Genomic DNA, 19,240 nt, shown 5'->3' on the forward strand with positions numbered 1-19,240 from the left:
TTAAAAGCACACGCATATACGATTCTTGAGTTTGTTTAAACAAGATAAATAAATCGACTTACAAAATCGAGAAATAAAGATATATATATATATATATATCAATATATAGTCGATATGCACACACACATATATATAACTGAGCATATTAAGCGATTTATCAACTTTTGCAGTACTGATCATAATAATAATAATGATTTACAATTATAATAATTATACAAATATTAAGGATACCGCGTCAAGTTATCAAAACAAAAAGCTAGCATTAAATTATCATATAAAAATTACAAAATAGTTACAGCAACAACAATTGCTCTTTATCAATGAAATCAACAAAAACAAGCAAATAAAACGTGAAATAAAAACAAAATATAAGACAAAATGCTTATATGTAGATCTTATAGTTTCTTGGGTTTTTACTAAAATGTATATGTCAACGGCCATATCCTTTCATTTCTCTAAGGACAAAACTCCAGAAAATAAAATCCTTTATAGCTCGGAATCTACAAGAACGATTCCAAGGTCCTTTGGTAACTGACCAACTGAAAGCGCTGGTTCGTACGAGATTTTTGACACAGGACTCGCAAGGATACGGCCGCGTTATGGTAATTTTCCAAAAAAGGATATTAACTAGAAATCGTTCATAACTTGGCCATTTCAAGATCAATCATGATGTCCTTTCACCAACAAATAGTCCTTGTCCCGCCAATCCAGAATATGCAAAAATGAGGATGAAAATCCTTCAAGGAGCTAAGTTATAAGGACATTTGTCTGTTAAAAAATAACGCGGCCGTGTCCTTGCCGATCCTTACAAGTCCTGTGTCAAACAACTTTTACTGATCCTCCCTATCAACTGTTTAAAGGACATAAAAATCGTCCTTGTGGTTTTCTAGATATGGTAATTTTTTTAAACAGGAAATTTTTTAATATAGCCATATCTCGGCCATATCCTTAAGGACCTCGGAAGGACACACCTTTAAGAGCTCGTAGAACTTAGGACTATCGACTGGCATTCAAGGATTTCCAGGGTGCGATAAAAAATTTTCCTTCCATATCAGCAAGGGGGTTAGTCAGAAAATCGAAAATTTCAGGACTAACTTCGCCATTTGAAGGACTATCGGGATGTCCTTTTGCCAGTTAAAAGTCCTCATCCTCCAGATAACGAATTAGCAATCCAAAGGACGAAAGTCCTTCAAATAGCTGAGATATAGGGATTTTTTCTAAACACAAAAGTTCTTATAATTCGGCCGTATCCTTGCGTATCCTGGCGATTTATGTGTCAATTAATTTCTATGGGCCAGGGCTACCAACTGCCCAAAGGACATCCAAATCGTCCCGTTAGTTTAGGGGATATCGTCAATTTTGTGTTTTTAAGCCAATTTCCTTGCGGCCCGCGACGAAAATTTGACAAGTGCTAGATTCTTAGATGACCCCATAATTTTTTAATGCAGATCGATGCAGTTGAGCCTGGAGGATGAGGACTATTAACTAGCAAAATGGCATCCCGATAGTCCTTCAAATGGCGAAGTTAGTCCTGAAATTTTCGATTTTCTGACTAACCCCCTTGCCGATATGGAAGGAAAATTTTTTATCGCACCCTGGAAATCCTTGAATGCCAGTCGATAGTCCTAAGTTCTACGAGCTCTAAAAGGTATATTCTTCCAAGATCCTTAAGGATATGTCCGAGATATGGCCATTAAAGAATGTCCTGTTTATAAAAATAGCCATATCTCGGAAACTACAAGGACGATTTTGATGTCCTTAAGACAGTTGATAGCCCTGGTCCGTAAAAGTGGTTTGACACAGAACTTTTCAGCATCCGTAAGGCTATGGCCACGTTATAGCCTTATTTGTGTACAGACAAATGTTCTTATAAATTGGTCATTTCGTCCTTATTATTGCACATTTTGAATTGGCAGAACAAGGACTATCTGCTATATTAATATCCTTTTTAGAAAAACAGTCGTAACTCAGCTAAATCATTGCGGATTTTGACAGGACTTCCTGTTTTATACTTGCAATGATTAACTCCATCGATTGGCATTAAAGTAAAAAAAGGGTAATCAATGGATCAGACAAGTTCTTTTCCGAAAAATAGCTCCAACTCCTTTTCTTAATACCCTTATCCCCCAAGGAGAGACGGGGAGTGAGAGCAGATGAGGAAACGCAGTTGTTTAAGCCACACAGTGTGTAGGGATATTGTTTAATACTTTGTTTTTTTCGCACTAACATAAATAATTAATCAAATAAATAGAAAACTTAGAGCTACTGTCCTTATCCTACGGTTCTTATTGGACTAAGACTTGTCGATAGGAACGTGCTTAAGCTGCTGATTGGTCAGATATTCAGATGCCACTGTCTCCAGGACGATGGTGCGTTGAAGAGAGCAGAGAAGAAGAAGACGCCCCACTGAAAGGCTAATAGAACATGTTTAATTTGAGGGTAAATAACCTTGAAGCAGTTATTTACGCAGAATGCGATTATTATTGTTCCGCACATTCAAGAACAGACTGGGCGAATCCCCGTGTGGATGTGTCCTTTAGCTCGATCTGCAGCTTGGGTATGAAAGTGCTCGTCCTGTAGGATTCAGAGCAATTCTCGTCCAACTTCATCAAAAGCCTCCATGCTCTTACGTAAGCTTTTATAAGCCTTGCGATCCGATGGTCAGCTGCAGGTCCACGGGCGACCGCTGCAAAGAAGGTGAAGAAAAGGTTAGACAAGTTAACAAATGTGCCACATTTTAATGATTTACAATTATAATTAATACCCAAAAGTTAACAAAAGCAAGCATATAAAACAAAAAGAAAGAAACCCGAAAATATTTTACAATTAAAATGTTTATAGATTTCTCTTTTTATTATTTGCTTTGTCAAATTGTTTAAACAATTGACAGATGGGCCCTCAAAAACAACAACTAGCAAAAATTAATATTTTTTGGGACTTTATGTAAGATCTGAGTTAGTAACAATAATGTTTAGTATCAGCTGACCGACTGAAAGATACCCTATAGTCCAGCTTAATTAGTTGCAACCTACCTAAAAAATCCGATATGTGCTAATAACATCGGAGCTGATTATCTTTATTGAATAAATTATTCGATTAATCGGATTTTGAAATCAATATTAATCGATCTTAAGCCAGAGCCTGGCAATTGTGAATAATAAATAATCGATTTTATTGGCGCTTGGTACAGGAGAACGTGCGCGGAAAATGGCTTACTCAAATAAAACCGCAACTGCCAATCGATATTTATCGATTTTAAGAGAGATGACGGGAAGTACTGATAATACAAAATCAAATTTATCTGCTGCATATTAAGTTTGCTGGCTAAAGCTTTTATAGCTATTCTATTGCCCGTATCTGAAAATCGATAATTATCGATTTCGGGCAAACGTAGTTAACATAACCACAATATGCGCCATTTCAAGTTACCCATTGATATGCTTTATGATTCTACATATGTATTTAAGATTTGAGATGATAAAATACTATATAGAATTTAAGTAAATACAAAGATGTTTACTCTAACTTAGATATGTTACAGATGTGTGGAATATCCCGGCAAACAAACACAGCTGTTCCCACGCTTTATCTAATTACAGTTTGACTATCAAAGTTCAATAAGTTTTTATTGAACTCAAATACATGTTGGGACTATATAAGCCCTAGACCTTGGATCTTGGATAAGTTAGTTCTTTTCAACATGCTGCGACTGTTTGTGCTTAGCCTGATGTTGACCTTGGCCCTCGGCCAGACCAACTACTGTCAGCAGGGTCTGTGCAGCAGCGGGAGCACGCACATCGCTTGCCAGAATAGTGGAGTAAGTGCAGCTGCAGGGGAAGTATTGGGAGTCTACTAAGACCTTCTCTTTGACTCTTTGTCTTTTTCAGGCCTGGTCTTCGAGCTGCCCAACCAGTCCCGCGCCCTACATCATCAACATGAGCCAGGATCTGCGCGAATTCATGGTGGCGACCCACAATGCTCGACGCAATCGCCTGGCACTGGGAGAGCTGGCTGGCTATATTTCGGCGCGGAGAATGGCGCTTATGCGCTGGAACGACGAGTTGGCCAGCCTGGCGGAGCTGAATGTGAAGCAGTGTGTGCGCCAGCGGGATGCCTGCCACAATACGGACCGATTCCGCAACAGCGGCCAGAATATAGCCCTCTTCGGCTATGAGGGTGAGGCGAGCTCTCGAACGGATCAGTATCTGCTGACGCAGGCCGTCACCAACTGGTGGCAGGAGCGGGACAATGCCGACATGGCAGTCATCGATAGTTATCCCAGCAACTGGAGTGGAGAGTGAGTACCAGGTGCAGTCAGCCCCAATAGAAACTCCTTCAGCCAAACCCGCTCTTCTCTTTCACAGTTCCATTGAACGCTTTACTCTGATGGCGCAGCAGCGGAATATTGCCTTGGGGTGTGCTGCCGCCCGCTTCTTCAAGAACGGCCTCAACCAGTTCCTACTCGCCTGCAACTATGCCGTGGACAATGTCGCTGGCCAGCCGGTCTACGTGAGTGGCCCAGTGGGCGCAGGTTGCCAAACGGGCATGAATGTCAATTATCCTGGTCTATGCAAGTTTGCCGAGGACTTTGATATATAACAAATAATCCATGCGATCCGATAATAAACAAGATTATTCATAAAAAGCAACTTAAAAATATCATTTGACAATTGTTGCTGGGTTTGAAACAGCGATCACTCGTTTGCTAGTCCGACGCTCAGACATCTCCAATCTCCCAAATATATAAAAAAAAATAATATATATACAACTTTATGATCTTTAAATTCTTGATTTTAATTTAATCTTTAAAAAGTTATTTGAGAATAATATTTCGTATTTCTATGAATATAAGTAGCTTACAGGGTATCTGCCAGTGTGGTACGGGCATGAATGTCAACTATCCTGGTCTATGCAAGTTTGCCGAGGACTTTGGTTTATAACAAAAAACCCATGCGATCCGATAATAAACTTCAAAACAACTACAAAACATCTTTGCTGGGTTTGAACCAGCGATCCCTCGTTTGCTGTGTCCTGTCTCCCAAATATGTTAAAAGAATATATATATAGATTGAAGATCTGAAAAAGCTTGATTTGAACTGAATCTTTCAGCATATATACATATATGTAAAAAAGTTAATTGGGAATGATTACTCCTATTGGTAGGTTACAGGGTATCTGCTAGTGTGGTACACACAACTGAATTACTTTTGTTAGATATTATAATCAAAGCGACTCTCCCATGGCTTGGGAAATGCCCCTTGGCGAGCGCAAACAACGGGCGTTGCTCGGGACAGCAGATAAACTGAACAAGCCGGTTGCCATTGGGAATCAGGTTGGTTTGTTTGTCGAATGTGAACTTCAAATTTATAAAATCAGAGCTGGATATAGTACAAATCTATATACAGTATATACAGCTTGATATACTTCATATACCAGAATGGGCAACGACGGCGAGAATAAAACGGACGACATGAAGAGCAGCTCGCTCGACGAGTTCAAGCTGGAGGCGATGCGCTCCATGGGCTGGACCGTGGAGGCAGACATACCCATGGCCAATGCAGAGAATCTGGCCATACTCCAGCAGATGGTCAGCATGCGCGCAGAGAAATTCAATCTGCAGCAGCGAATCTTGGCCCTGGATGAGCGCAACAAGGCGATCGAGCGGCACAAGCGGAATATTGAGGCCACGCTTCAGCAGAATATTGTGAGTGAGACAGGGAGGAGTTGGCTTCTGTACAATAATGCAAAGTTAATCTCGACTACAGACCTTCTTCAACTCGGTGAAGAACGATGTGCTGAAGGAGGCGCATCGCACGCAGCTGGTTATATTGGAGCGCAACAAGCTGAAGGAGGATAAGCGCCAAAATCAAAAGGAACTGGCGGAGTACACGGAATACGCGGAGCACACACTACGTGAGTCAATCAATGGCTGATGCTCAGTCATTATTGTTATTTGAAGTTCCTTTTAATGCGATCGATATCGGGTCTATTGTGCCTCTGTCCAGTTTTCCTGATTATCCCTGGTCTAGGATCCTTAATTCCCTATCCGAGTCTGTACCCCTTTAAGTTAAGTCTCACCCCTATGTAGAAAGTGCTCTGGCGTCTCGCCGAGCTCGAGGCAGAGTCTGCAGTGTACACTTTCCACATTCATTTGCTTGTCTAGATGCTAGCATGCTCTGCATGGCTCCGTAGGATAGTCGGTTAATGAGAAGGATCTAAGGAGGTTATTTATCAGTTGTTGCTGTCTAGCTCCCTACTATGCCTCACGGCTCTAGACAAATATTATGGTTAGGCATGGTCCGATCCCACAGAATGTCTTTGACTGCACATATAGGTTAACTGGCTCCATTCCCGCACGACCCGGCACCCAGTAGATGGTCAACCTATTGTTCTTCCCGGTGACTCGGCTGATCTAGTCGCTCTTGCTGCTTCATATTGTAAATTGAATTGCAGGTAAAATCACGAAGAACAAGCGCGAAATTGATGATCTGACGAAGCGCATCAAGACGGCCAAAACGAGCCTGGTCGACTGGGCCGAGGCCATGGAGGATGGCAACAAGGGCTACCAGCTGATCGATCGCTACTACCAGGACGATCAGCAGCGGGCACGGGAGCTGAACGCGCGCCGCCAGCTGCTGCAGGAGGACATTGACAAGCGGCGCAAGCTGATTATCATGCTGTACGATGAGCAGAACACATTGGAGAAGAATCTGGAGCGCACCGCCTGCCTGTATAGGGAGGCGCATCTGGAGCGCCGCCAGATGGTGGAGACCTGGAAGCAGGCGGTCAATCAAATGACACAGCGCGAATTGGAGATACAGAACAGTGAGACGGAGTGCGCCCAGCTCATGGAGCAGGCGGAGGCGATGGCCACCGGCTATCGCATTGCGAACGAGCAGCTGAACGATGTCCTGGAGAACAATCGAATGGTAGAGCAGGGCATCGAAATGCTGAATACGGAGACCTCGGAGGCGAAAAATGAAATACAGCGCCTAATAGATGCCTCGCTGCTCAAGGAGCGCGAGATTCAGGCCCTGCGTCACGAGCTAGAGAATCTGTCCAATATGGTGCATTCGCAGCGACTGGAAAATCGCAAGCTGCTCAAGCAACGCGACGACAAGAACACGGAGATTGAGAACTTTGACCAGACGCTGAAGCAGGTGGAGGATCGCCTCAAGTCGATCGAGAACAAGCATATCGATGCCAATCAGCGCCTCCAAATACTGGACGAGATGATGAAGGGCGAAGAGGAGGCGCTCATTCTGCTAAACAAAGAGCAGCAGCGCTGCAATGAGCTGCTTTATCGCGCCCAGCGCCAGATCAGCGACCTGAAGGATGAGCAGAAGACCTTCATAGTGCAGAGTGCGGCGCTGCATTCCACGCTGCTGGCCGTCAATCGCAATCAGCGGCAGGTGGGGCTGGAGCTCAAACGCCAGACGGAAATATACTACGAAATGTCCTTTAAGTATCTGCAGAGCGAGCGTCGTATGGCCGATTTGCTTGGCAAGAACGCGGACCCCGAGACGGAGGCGCGCAATCAGCTGGTGCTCGCCGAACAGGAACAGTATCTGGCCAAGCTGCATCGTCGTTTGAGCTCGACGGAGGCGCAGAACAAGAAGCTCAACTATAGCATGAACGCTCTGGTGATTGTCTACAACAGCGATGCCAAGGATCTGGAGCTGGTCAAGTTCAAGATCAAGGAGGCGCAGGTCTATTGCGAGGGCACCATCAAGCGGCTGCGCATGAATCGCTACGACAACTCCGAGTTTGTCGTGGAGCTGAGTCTGCTCAAGATGCGCTGTTGTGATCTCCAGAATGTGATCGACAATTGCGAGAAGGGCACCTACAGTCTGAATCAGCATCGACTGGCCTTCCAGCGCATCATCAAGGATCGCTTTGTGGAGCTAAAAAGCCAGCAGGATGTCCTGCTGCTCAAGCGCAAACATCTCAACGAGGAGCTGAGCACCCTGCGCGCCGATCTCGGCGAGCGCAAGAAACATATTACCGCCATGCGCGCCCGCTACGAGCTGACATCTGCCCTGCTGGGCGTCAACGAGGACGGCACCGTGATCACGGCCACCCAGCTGAAGGTCGAGAATGCCCAGGAGCGACAGCTGCTCGCCGACGAGGGTGATTCTCTTAACAAGAAGGTGCTCAAGGCTGAGAAGGAGGTCATCGCTTTAGAGAATACACTGCGTCAGTTTGATAAATCAAACGACAACTATCGCCAGAACCTAAAAACCTACGAGGACAACTCAAAGGGTGAGTACTCCAATAAGTATGTCTTCTTCGGCTTTGCCCTGACAAAGGATTTGCCATTCCATTTCATATCAGCACTTCCGTTTTCGGTTTTCGATGAAACAGGCATTTTTTCATCTTAAAACAGGTCTTCTTCTTTTAACAGACCTTAGATATGAGTCAGAAGAATAACCAAAACTTCCATTCAACGAAAAAAAAAGATTATCTTTGACACGTCGAGAATTTAATACCCTTGCAGGCCGAACCTTTTCATAACATAGTTAATGCCGAGTATGGTTAAGATATCTTGTAAAACAAAAAGTTTTTCACACAAGAACCTCATTTTCGACCGATCGTTCCTATGGCAGCTATATGATATAGACGTCCGATGTTGATAGGATTCTGCATAAACATGTTTAATAATTTTCCAGTGCAACACAAAGAAGAACTTCTGCAAAGTTTCATAAAGCTAGCTTTAAAGCCGAGAGACTAGTTCGCATAGAAACAGACAGACGGCCATGATCTCAAGAATATATATACTTTATAGGTTCGGAGATGTCTCCTTCCATGCGTTACACATTTCGAGACAAAATTATAATGCCCTCTACAAGGGTATAATAAGTTTTCCGCCTATGTTCCGCGCGTTAACGTGGATGTGGACAAGTATTGAAGACTTTATTAGAAATGAATAAGAAGGTTATCCGCCCATTTTGCAACTTTTCATTATATTATCATAGTCTCATATTTTCCATTTCATAAAATACGTAAGCAATGCAAAGATTTTTAAAAATATACACAAAAGAGTTGCATAAAATCGTTTCCGAAACTCAGTCTTATTCGGGCTTTACATCACAAAGGACAGCCATAGAAAATGTAGTTGCCTAGTTCTTGCAGTTTCAATCATCAATCAGTCAATCAGTCAGTCATAAGTTTATCGATTTTTTCTTCCCCTAGATGAACAGCGTGCCGAGGAGGAGCTAAAGAAAGTGCAGGAGATCTACTGCAACGATCTGGAGAAGCTGAAGGTGCTGCGCTGCAAGGCGGAGTCGTTCGATAATAAAATCGAGAATCAGAAACGGTCGCTGGAGGAGCTGATTAAGCAAATCGAAATGGAAAAGCAAAAATGCTCAGAAGATGCGGACGCACTGGAACGACTAAACAAAGAGCTGCAGGACCAAAAATCGAAAATCGAACGAGCCAATCGCGATATTCATTTGCTACTGAAGGAAATCAAACAGAAGTCCATTAGCGCCGAATACCTCTCGCTGTTCGAACGCGATCTCAATCTGCAGGAGCTAGAGAATCGCAACAGAAAGGCCCTAAACCTATTGTCAGATATGGCCAACAGCGACGTCGACGGAGCTCAGATAATAAACTATATGCTGAGCAAAGGACTGAAGCTGCCGCAGCATTTGAAGCCCGCACGCAGCTGCGTGTCCTCCAGGACAACCTCGTACTCCTCGCTGGATTGCTACTCAGTCAAAGGTGGGTCGAGAGTGATAGAGAGAGTAAGAGAGAGAGAGAGAGAGAGAGAGTTATCTAATATGTACCTCCCAAATATAGGTTACAGCGCACGCTCCTCCACCTCGGAGGTGAGCCTGGGCAAAGAGGAGGCCAGCTCGGCTCGCATTAGCGTCGTCTCCCTGGACTTTCCGCCCGAAAAGAAGAAATAATTTTCCACAACTTTTCCTTCTGTTTGTTTCGCTCTCACGTGCTTGGCCAATGAACTGTTTACAAATCGGACAACTAAACAGAAACACGAATAAATCGCGCAGCAAGAAAGAAAACAACAAGAACCATAAAAATAGCGCACAACAAAGCGCTGACCAGATATCAACAAGAAACAAGAGAGCAGCAGATATGCAATATAATATATACACACATATTTATATATACATATATATATATAGTATGTAGGTATACTTGATTATAAATAGCGTTGGAGAGTGCACAGCCAGCGCATACCCTTGACTGAACTATATGCACAAACCAGCTGCTAGCTACGCAAATACTCTACCTTCTTTATCAAACCTAAAAGCCTGGGCGCCCAGATCACAAACTGATTAATACACTATATCAACTAGGTTAACCCAACTAATTCGATCATTAAATGTTAAGCAAGCAGCAAATAATATATTATTTTCTGGCATTTTTTTTAGTAAACCTTTCCCGACTGAATCGATTGATTTTGGAATTCCATCCGCAAAGTGAAAAATGGGTGAGAAACGGGTAAATGAAAATTTATTGGAGCACTTTCGAAATATAGGAAAGTTATCAAAACCCTTTTAAAAGAATGTAGGCATTCCTTTTTTTTTAACAGATCTCGGAACACCCAAATCCCTGAAGTCGGATAATATTTGATAAGGCGCATAATACTTGCCATATAGAAAAAGATCTTTAGCTGTCTCTTAAGCTTTTCAAACATTTTCTGATATATTATTTATACCAAGAGTACCCTTTAAAGCTTTTAGCTGTAGCCCATTTATTTCCAAATATATCTATAAAATATGTTCGAAATTCCATCTCGAAGAGTGAAAAATGGGTGAAAAAGGGTTAAATGTAAATTTAATATACGAAAATATATGAAAATCGTTTTTAAAATAATGTAACCATTTTCTTTTTTAACCAATTTCGGCAAATCCAAATCCCTGAAGTCGACTATTATTTGAAAAACTGAAATGTGGATAATATTTTCCATATGGAAGTAAGATCTTTGGCTGTCTCTTAAACTTTTCTGCCATTTTCTAAAATATTACCAAGAATACCCTTTAAAGCTTTTAGCTGTCGCCCATTTATTTCCAAATATATCTATAGAATATGTCACATTTTGGGCCTAGCAGCTGCCCCATTCCGATCCATTTACATAGCAAGATCAAAACAAAGAGCCAAGCGATCTGCTATACTACATACGCCCACTAGCTGGGCGGCGGGTTTTGGTGCCCCAAAAAGCGAGAGGAAGATGAAGAAGAAGCAGCAGCAGCAGACAGCTGTCTACGGGCTACTTTTCGGCACAGTTCGTACTTTTTCGAAATTCCGATTTTTCTTTCAATTCTCGCCGGCCTGGGAGCGCAATAATTTTCATTATTTTCGATATCGCCCAGACGAACGTCGTCGCGGTCGGCAGGCAAAATTTTTCAATATTTTCGTTGCAGGTATTTTTAGAAGATTTCTGAATAGGAAAAAAAAAAACAACAATCTTTTCAAGTTTTTGTCGGTCAGCAATGCTTGAGGATTGTTCGCGTATTGGAAAGTTCCTCGCAGTAGTTTGTACTTTGTAAAATGTGCTCCATGTCGGTGCTGTGTCCGCTGTGCGCGGTGCCCAGTTTCAATAGCATCGATGCATTGCAGCAACGTCTGATCAAGGCGGCGAATGGACCTTTGGCCTGCCCCTTTCCGCACTGCAAGGAGCTGTTCCTGGGCTTGGACAAGCTGACCATACATCTGTTCAGCCACACCAGCCTGATGGACCAGCCCGAAACAGGTGCAGCAGCTCCGCCAGCTGCAGAACCTGCTGCTCCCCTTCTGCCTCCAACCAAGCCTTGCCCCGCTGCAGCCAGTTCGCCGCCGCCGCCAACGTCTTCGACTGTTGCCGCGGTGCCCAAGCGACGTGGCAAGAAATCGCGTGCCAAGCCCTTGGAGCAGCCGCCGCCAGTTGTGCCGCCGCCGCTGCCAGAGCCCGTCCCGCCGCCAGCGAGATGCGACATATGCGAGTTTAATTTTCGCAACGAAGAGCTGCGCGACATTCACATCCGGTTGGTGCACGAGAATGCGGAGCTGACGGAGCAGCAGCCACAGCAGCCACAGCAGGAGCCCTACAAGTGTCATCTGTGCTCGAAGACGTTCCGCATGAAGGGCTCGCTGCGTGTGCATCTCAAGGTCCTGCACACGGTGGGAGCAACGCTCGGAAGCAGCAGCAGCAGCAACGGCAACGGAAACGGCAACAGCTGCAACAGCAGCCAGAACAATACAAGTAACAGCCTCAATGCCACGCCCAAAATTAGCATTTGCGATCGCATTCGGCACAAGGAGGCGTCCGCCAGCAGCGTCGCCTCCTCCACTGGGTGCAGCAACAGCCAACCGTACGCATTGAGCGGGGCCATTTGCATGCTCAAGCAGGAGCTGCCGGGAGCTGCGACAGATGCGGCGCCGGGCTCGGAGTACGGCAGCACGCCCAAGAACTGGGAGTGCGATGTGTGCACCAAAATGTTCACCACCAAGTATTTCCTGAAGAAGCACAAACGTCTGCACACGGGCGAAATGCCGTACACCTGCCAGTACTGCGCCCGCACCTTCACCTTCCAGCAGTCCTATCACAAGCATTTACTCTACCACAGCGAGGTGAAGCCACACGGCTGCAGCATCTGCGGACGTGCCTTCAAGGAGCTGTCCACACTGCACAATCACCAGCGTATCCACAGCGGCGAGAAGCCCTTCAAGTGTGAGGTGTGCGGTACGTACTAAAACAAATTACCCGAACTCGCCTGGGTCATAAATTGCGGTCTTCACCAACAAATTAAAAAAATAGCTACCCAATTTGAACTGGCAACTTTCCGCTTGTTAGTCCGACGCTCAGTCAAAGAAATTACAAAGTTTGGCCACCGTTTCCCCAGGCCAGGGCAAACTAGTTGGCAAAGGAAACGTCTGTTTCTATCCAAATAGACTCAATGTATATATATACATATATACTCTATATATATATATATCGGAAGTATCTCCTTGTAACTGATACATACCCATTTGTTTGGGTACAGCGCCTAATTTTAACTTATTTAATCTGGTAGTCCGATATTTTGATCAAAGAGCAAGAAAACAGACGCACAGAACTTGTAGTTAGTCGCGTTTTCTCAGGTTCATTGCAAAGTTCATGGCAGCTGCCATGAGGATAAATGCTGTTTATTCGGCACGTCTTAACAAGGTTGATTGAAATGGTTTTCAGTGCGCTGTTGCCCAGTAGCAGCACTTACAATGCAGATAAAGTGCCTTGCAACTTTTGCAATTAACAATTAAGAACGGTCCCAAAAGTCGGAGTCATTTAAGAATTAGTTATAGGGTATCTGATAATTAATGAATTCTCTGGCTCACCCAAAAATGTCTCTACACGCACAGGTAAATGTTTTCGGCAACGCGTCTCCTTTCTGGTACACACACGCATTCATACTGGCGTCATGCCCTACAAATGTGAGCACTGCCAGAAGACATTTCGCTACAAGGTCTCGTTGCGCACACATAAATGCGCTGTCAATGCGGAGGACGAGCCACAGACACCAGAGCAGCTAATCAAGGCGCTGCTGGAGTCCTCCAATGTGACAGTGGGCCATGTGCAGACAGAGAATGTGGCAATTAATGCGGCCATTCAGATGAATGGAGGGGATCAGGAGGCGTTGCTCTCACAAACCATTGATGACATTGTGGTCGAGAGCTGCCAAAAGCTGGGCATTTGCAGCGTGGAGCCGCCACAGCAGCCACAGCCGGTGATCATGGACAGCAGCGTGCACTTTGATGGCAGCAGCTCTCCGCTGCAGCAGCTGCAGAATTTGCGCCTCTACTCGCCGCAGCAGGCGGAACAGCCCACCAGCTCGGATGGTGAGCTCTTTCGCCATTTCCTAATGGACGCAACGTAGTTGAGGAAGTTCCAATTCTCTGTTTGTTTGTCTTCTGTGTAAAATTGTTTGTGTATTGCTCTTAATATTACAGGTTGCAAAAGTTTCTATTTATGTTTCGTTTTACTCCTCCTCGGTGCCACTGCCAGAGCTGGAGCCAGAGCCGCTGGGCGTGCCGCTCCGCGAACGGCTGGGCGAGCGTGAGCCGGAGCCAGAACGCGAGCCGGAAGCACTGCGACTGCGACTGCGTGACTTTGATATAGATTTTGAGGGCGTGTGACTGCGCGACTTGTGGGAGCCGGCTGGCGTCTGGGAGCGTGAACGTGAGCCGCTGGGTGAGCGTGTGCCCGACTTGGAACGGCTGCTGGCACGTGAGCCCGAGCCGCTGGCTGAGCTGGAACGGCTGCGACTGCGCGAACCGCTGGCTGCACTGCCACTGCCAACGCTGCGGCTGCGCGTGCGTGAACGTGTGCCTCCGGAGTGGGTTCTTGACCGTGACTGTCGCTCACGTTGCTGCTGTACATCCGGTGCAGGCGTGGACCCAACAGCAGCAGCAGCAGCAGCAGCAGCGGCAACATTAACATCAAGTGGTGTTTTTGAGTTATCTGAATTGTCCGCTGTTGCTTGCGGCTCCAGCTCAGATGCTGGCTGTGTTTGCTGAACAACTGCTTCCATTTCATCATCTTCTTCCTCCTCCTCCTCTTCGCCGGGCACCTCCAGCTGGCGCTCACGATAGCGTTGCATGCGATGCTCCATGGCGTCCAGCGGTCGATGCTTAACCACCTGCAGGGCACAATCTCAATAGGATTAGCTAATAATTGAGGGAAATATTTGTTTAATACGCACCAATTTCGTGTTGTTGGGCTGCTGTCCGACCTTGACACGTCGCTTGTTGAGCCGCACACGGGTCTCCAGCTCGTTGTAGTATATGCCATCTTGCCGCATGACAAAGAAGTAGTTCTCCTCGTAGCCCTTGGATGCTTTTGTCTTGACATTCCAATTGTATTCGCGCGCAATCTTATATTCATACTCCTCGTCGTCTTTGTAAAGCTCACCGGCCACAAAATCGATGCGACGCTTCTCCAGCGTTGGCTCCGTGGGCAGAAAGTAGGCAACAAACTGTTCACCACTCTCGTCCATCACACCACGAATCATGGCCTGCGACATCTCCTCCAGCTGTGCGGGCACATTTTTTCCCTGTGGCGCCGGATCGCTATCGAATATGACCTGCGCACACGGATATTTCCAATTGGTAAAGTCGGGGAATATTGGCAACACCTCCACGGGAACCACATTTGGCTTTGAGTAGTGCTTGGTAATATCGTTCTTGGTGTCGCTGAACGTCTTCTCGATTGCCTTGATTTGTGCATCGCGATCCAGATAGAGCGTCTCCTCGCGCAGCGACTTCTTAACATTGTAGCCCACCTTGGCTTCGATATTCTCCAGATTCTGCGGCTGAAAGCGTGTTTGCTCCGTGGATATATATTCGGATTTGCGCAACCAGGACACGGTGCGCGAATGCTGGCGCGAGCGCACTGAATCTGTGGGCGTCAGCGTCTCCTCCTCGAGCAGTTTTTCATCGGCCGGATCCAATTGTGACATGGGATCCGCCTGGTACAGCTCCCGATTAATCAGATCCACTGTGACGCCCAAATCATGTTCAGTCAGCACATCGTATTTAAAATTGCGCTCGAGCGACGTGGGATTATACTGCACAAAACGATTGCCATCGAAGGGATACTGCAGGAACTTCAGATCGAAGGGTATATCCGGCAGATTATTGCCATATTTGACGCGGCAAATTATCTCGGATCTGGGTATTGCATGCAAACGCAGGTTAGTTCCTCGTGGATGATGCTTCATTTAATATATGATACTTACTTGCGTTCCGTTTGCCGTTGCGGCCGCTTCTCGGCGGCGCTATTGACTGCCGAATTGTTTATAGTGGGCGGCATTTCTGATTGTCCACTCTATTTAATTTATTTAACAAATTTCAGAAAACTTCACAATTTTTTAGGCAAATTAGACGCGAATAACTTAAATGTGACCGCACTCAATATCCACAATGATACCACAACAATGCCTAGAATGTGGCGGCTTGTCGATAACTGAAGGCGTTGCAATAAATGCTTGTGTGCGAGTGCATGTCAAAAAGCTAATTGATATAGCCGACTGTTACAAATTCGAACTTCCTGCAAGTTTAACAAAAAAAAATTAACCCGTGTTGCTAAATTTGAACAGTTTACTCGCTTAAATGTAAGTATTAGCATGCAAAACATTTTGGAATTATAACAGCAACTAGATAGTTTTACTTTATTGCTGCAAAAACGCAAAAGGAAGTTTTAAGTGACATTTTTATACCCATGAAAATGTAAAAAAAGGATTGAATTGTGTTTGTAAAAAATGCATGTAAAAGGCAGAAGCAAAAAATATGTATATATTTTTGATCGTCTGTCGGTCCGTATCAGATCTCAGAGTCTGTACGAGCTTGCACAGCTCGATAATCGATAAATTTCCAAGCAATCGATTAAAATCGATATCCAAATGCTGTTTTTTGAGATAATCTCATAGGTTTTAAGAGCTAGGGTCAACCAATTTAACATAGCTTCTTGAATAGTATATATATATCTCTATATATAAAACTGTTTGTCCTGACTGACTGACTGACTGATTGGTGATCAACGCATCCTCCTTGGCGGAAATGGAGGTCAAAGATTTGGTGGGTGACGTTTTGTGTTCAAATTTATTTTCAAAGATCTATAAGAAAAATCATTTGAGACGTGTTTCACATTTTTCGCAAAATCTTAACTCTTTCGGTGGAAAATGCATTTCAAAGTTTTTTTTTGGTGAATTTTAAGTTTTGTCCGATTTGCATAAAAGTTGTTTGATTCCCGTCCGATCAGTTTTAAAATCATTTTCAAAGCTTTTTTGATTTTATAACATACGTGCCACGGGCAAGGCCGGGTTATATCCGCTAGTATATATATATATATTAATTATCTGTGTTGATAGAAGAGGGTTCAGGGTATGCCCTAGTCGGGCACTCCCGACTAGAGCCTGCTATTTGTTAAGCATGCTTCGCTTAAAATTAATTAAATCAAACCAAAGCTAAAGCGACACACATAAATGCTATATCCAAAACTAGGAAAGCTCTTCATTTTTTGTGCAATATCTAACATGAGTGGAACGCTGATGTCCGTTCTTTTATTTATCTTAATATGTGCGCCCACGTTGCACGCCCAGGTCCTTTGCAAGATTCCCGAGCAAGGCAAGATGCCCATCAAACAAAAACGCGACATGGATCGGGATGAATACAAAAGGAGTGGGGCGCCAAGTCCAGAAACGATGGCCATTGAACCGGATGCTTTCATACCTAATGAAAACAGGCTGGATTTAAATGAAGATGGAGGTGCCGTTAGACCTGGTCCTGGGAAATTAACGAAAAAAAAGCAGTCATACAGGCTAAAGATCCCATACAGGCAGAGCACCTTCATGCGGAATCCGAACTATAGAAGTTGGTGCGCGTGTCAGTGCTCGAATTGGCCTAACATTGAAAATACTTTCAGGGATCAACAGGAAGCTTGACAAGATCGCCGAAAGGATGTTTATGCTACAATTGCCCCTACCGCATCCCGGCGCCCAGCCAGGCAGCTCCAATGGCTGTGACCAGTCCACGGTAAAACCGACTGCCAAATTTATCAAAGTCAAAAGTTAATAGCAAGCCGCAAAGCTGGTTTAGAATCGAACTAAAATGCGAACCAAATTAATTTGTTTACAAAAACTATGCACCTTCAACTATTTACATTATTAGCAGTAAAACGAACAATTTTAACGCTAAGAAAGAATTTCTTGCCCTTTTCAAAATACTATTTATATTCATTGAATAATTGAATATGGTTCAAAGCGAAACCAGGAACCAGAAATCGAACGGGTCGCTGGTTCAAGCCATATTCTCTATTTTCTCTATTCTCCTCTATTTTCCGTTTTGCTGCCAATTAAGAGGCGTGTCCAAAACGTTTCGAGGTGTTTAATTTGCATTTTACAGCCAGATAATATGGGAAAACTTCGCCATAATTAGCGTAACATAAATTGAGTTATTCGAATTGATATAATTTATATTATAATTTATGTATCATAATTATTATTGCTCGAACCGGGATTCATATTCATATTCATTTAGGCTGACATACATACATAATGATATGCGAAATGCACATGCAAATAGCGTAAATATGGTAAATTTCAAAAGTAAATAAACACAAAACAAATTAATTTAATTAGCAACAGTGGCAAATAAAAAAGTATTTGTATGCATATGAAAGCAAACTTCTTTTTTTTCGCCAAAATTTTTTGTCACCTGTTTTGTTGATTTTGCTGCTATTGTGTCGCATTTAATAGGTCTCACTTAGTTGCCAGCTGCGAAAAATATCGCTGGCAACAGGTAAAAATCAGTTGGCAGCGAGTTCAATAACAAGGCTAAACGCATAATATCAACTTCCCCCCACCCATAGACCCATAGATCCATCCAATTCGCAATTCCCAACGCTCCAACTGTCGCCTTTATTTACCAGTTGGCAAAATAATCGTCACAAGTAATTAGCATAAATTTGATAGCTGTATCTGTATTCGAAGTATAATCAAAACGAATACAAACATCAGATATGTTATTCATTTTAAAAGGAACCGAATTATTGGGCGAACTGGCTCTACATAACCTATAAAACGTAAGGAAAGCATTGTTGAATTATCGTTAAATGTGTTGCTTAAATTTGTGCCTAAATTACATAAACGTAATTATATAAAAGATCAAACATATGTTCGTGTAGAAACAATTTCTACAAAGCCTACAAGAGTTAAGTTTATTATAAGCATAAAGATTATTTGATATTATTGTTCTCTACATAACCTATAAAACGTAAGAAAAGCAATGTTGAATTATCCTTAAATATGTTGCTATGTGAAGCTGTGCTTAAATTACGTAAACGTAATTAAATAAAACATCAAATAATATATTTGTTTTAATTAAACACTGTTCGTGTAGAAACACAATTTCTACATAACCTAGAAAAGTTAAGTTTAACATACATTAAAAAAGATTATTTAAATGCTGTGCTAATAGTTGCTCTGAATAACTGGCCAAATTAAAGTCACGGTCAAACGCTAACCAAAAATGTGAGATATGCATAAAAACAAATTGAAATCGGACAAAAAAAAATCCCCTAAAGATCTACATAACCTACAAAAGTTGAGCAAAGCATGATCTACTATCCATAGCAGCTATAAGAAAGTTTCTTAAATTTAACTCAGGAATTCAAAAGAATATCTTTAGTCTTTTATTTGCGATTTTTCGAGATGCAAATCTGCTTGATTTTATTTGAATATAAACGATATTTGCCTATTTT

General features: G+C 43.5%; 6 protein-coding genes across 7 annotated transcripts; 4 read left to right on the plus strand and 2 right to left on the minus strand.

The window, feature by feature from the left end:
• Nucleotides 1–2,201: 2,201 nt before the first annotated feature.
• Nucleotides 2,202–13,620, minus strand: LOC135433807 (uncharacterized). The gene is made up of 3 exons (XM_064690055.1): nucleotides 13,321–13,620; nucleotides 2,495–2,686; nucleotides 2,202–2,406 (listed from the first exon to the last, which is right to left on the minus strand). Exons 1-3 carry the CDS (start codon nucleotides 13,388–13,390, stop codon nucleotides 2,294–2,296), a joined length of 375 nt encoding a protein of 124 aa, XP_064546125.1. The 5' UTR covers nucleotides 13,391–13,620; the 3' UTR covers nucleotides 2,202–2,293.
• Nucleotides 3,692–4,599, plus strand: LOC135432973 (antigen 5 like allergen Cul n 1-like). The gene is made up of 3 exons (XM_064688884.1): nucleotides 3,692–3,817; nucleotides 3,888–4,297; nucleotides 4,365–4,599. Exons 1-3 carry the CDS (start codon nucleotides 3,701–3,703, stop codon nucleotides 4,597–4,599), a joined length of 762 nt encoding a protein of 253 aa, XP_064544954.1. The 5' UTR covers nucleotides 3,692–3,700.
• On the plus strand, nucleotides 5,358–10,372 carry Ccdc39 (Coiled-coil domain containing protein 39). Of its 2 annotated transcripts, XM_064693839.1 has the most exons (5): nucleotides 5,360–5,704; nucleotides 5,766–5,913; nucleotides 6,454–8,262; nucleotides 9,193–9,723; nucleotides 9,802–10,372. In XM_064693839.1, exons 1-5 carry the CDS (start codon nucleotides 5,438–5,440, stop codon nucleotides 9,909–9,911), a joined length of 2,865 nt encoding a protein of 954 aa, XP_064549909.1. In that variant the 5' UTR covers nucleotides 5,360–5,437; the 3' UTR covers nucleotides 9,912–10,372. The 2 variants fall into 2 exon arrangements, with proteins under 2 accessions (XP_064549901.1, XP_064549909.1); XM_064693831.1 differs by having other exon boundaries at nucleotides 5,358–5,704; nucleotides 9,193–10,372.
• LOC135433803 (zinc finger protein 721) lies at nucleotides 11,186–13,944 on the plus strand. Its single transcript, XM_064690041.1, has 2 exons — nucleotides 11,186–12,688; nucleotides 13,345–13,944. Exons 1-2 carry the CDS (start codon nucleotides 11,518–11,520, stop codon nucleotides 13,857–13,859), a joined length of 1,686 nt encoding a protein of 561 aa, XP_064546111.1. The 5' UTR covers nucleotides 11,186–11,517; the 3' UTR covers nucleotides 13,860–13,944.
• atms (RNA polymerase II-associated factor 1-like protein antimeros) lies at nucleotides 13,882–15,887 on the minus strand. The gene is made up of 3 exons (XM_064690029.1): nucleotides 15,720–15,887; nucleotides 14,685–15,651; nucleotides 13,882–14,621 (listed from the first exon to the last, which is right to left on the minus strand). The coding sequence occupies exons 1-3, from the start codon at nucleotides 15,791–15,793 to the stop codon at nucleotides 13,962–13,964; spliced, it is 1,701 nt and encodes a 566-aa protein (XP_064546099.1). The 5' UTR covers nucleotides 15,794–15,887; the 3' UTR covers nucleotides 13,882–13,961.
• A 1,103-nt stretch (nucleotides 15,888–16,990) lies between these two features.
• Nucleotides 16,991–17,622, plus strand: LOC135435357 (uncharacterized). The gene is made up of 2 exons (XM_064692372.1): nucleotides 16,991–17,352; nucleotides 17,405–17,622. Exons 1-2 carry the CDS (start codon nucleotides 17,016–17,018, stop codon nucleotides 17,551–17,553), a joined length of 486 nt encoding a protein of 161 aa, XP_064548442.1. The 5' UTR covers nucleotides 16,991–17,015; the 3' UTR covers nucleotides 17,554–17,622.
• The last annotated feature ends 1,618 nt before the right edge of the window (nucleotides 17,623–19,240 follow it).

The sequence above is a fragment of the Drosophila montana genome, unplaced genomic scaffold, assembly GCF_035044405.1.
Source record: "Drosophila montana isolate Dmon_TW-CO22-7 unplaced genomic scaffold, ASM3504440v1 contig_1505_1, whole genome shotgun sequence".
In the NCBI taxonomy this organism is placed as follows: Eukaryota; Metazoa; Arthropoda; class Insecta; order Diptera; family Drosophilidae; genus Drosophila; species Drosophila montana.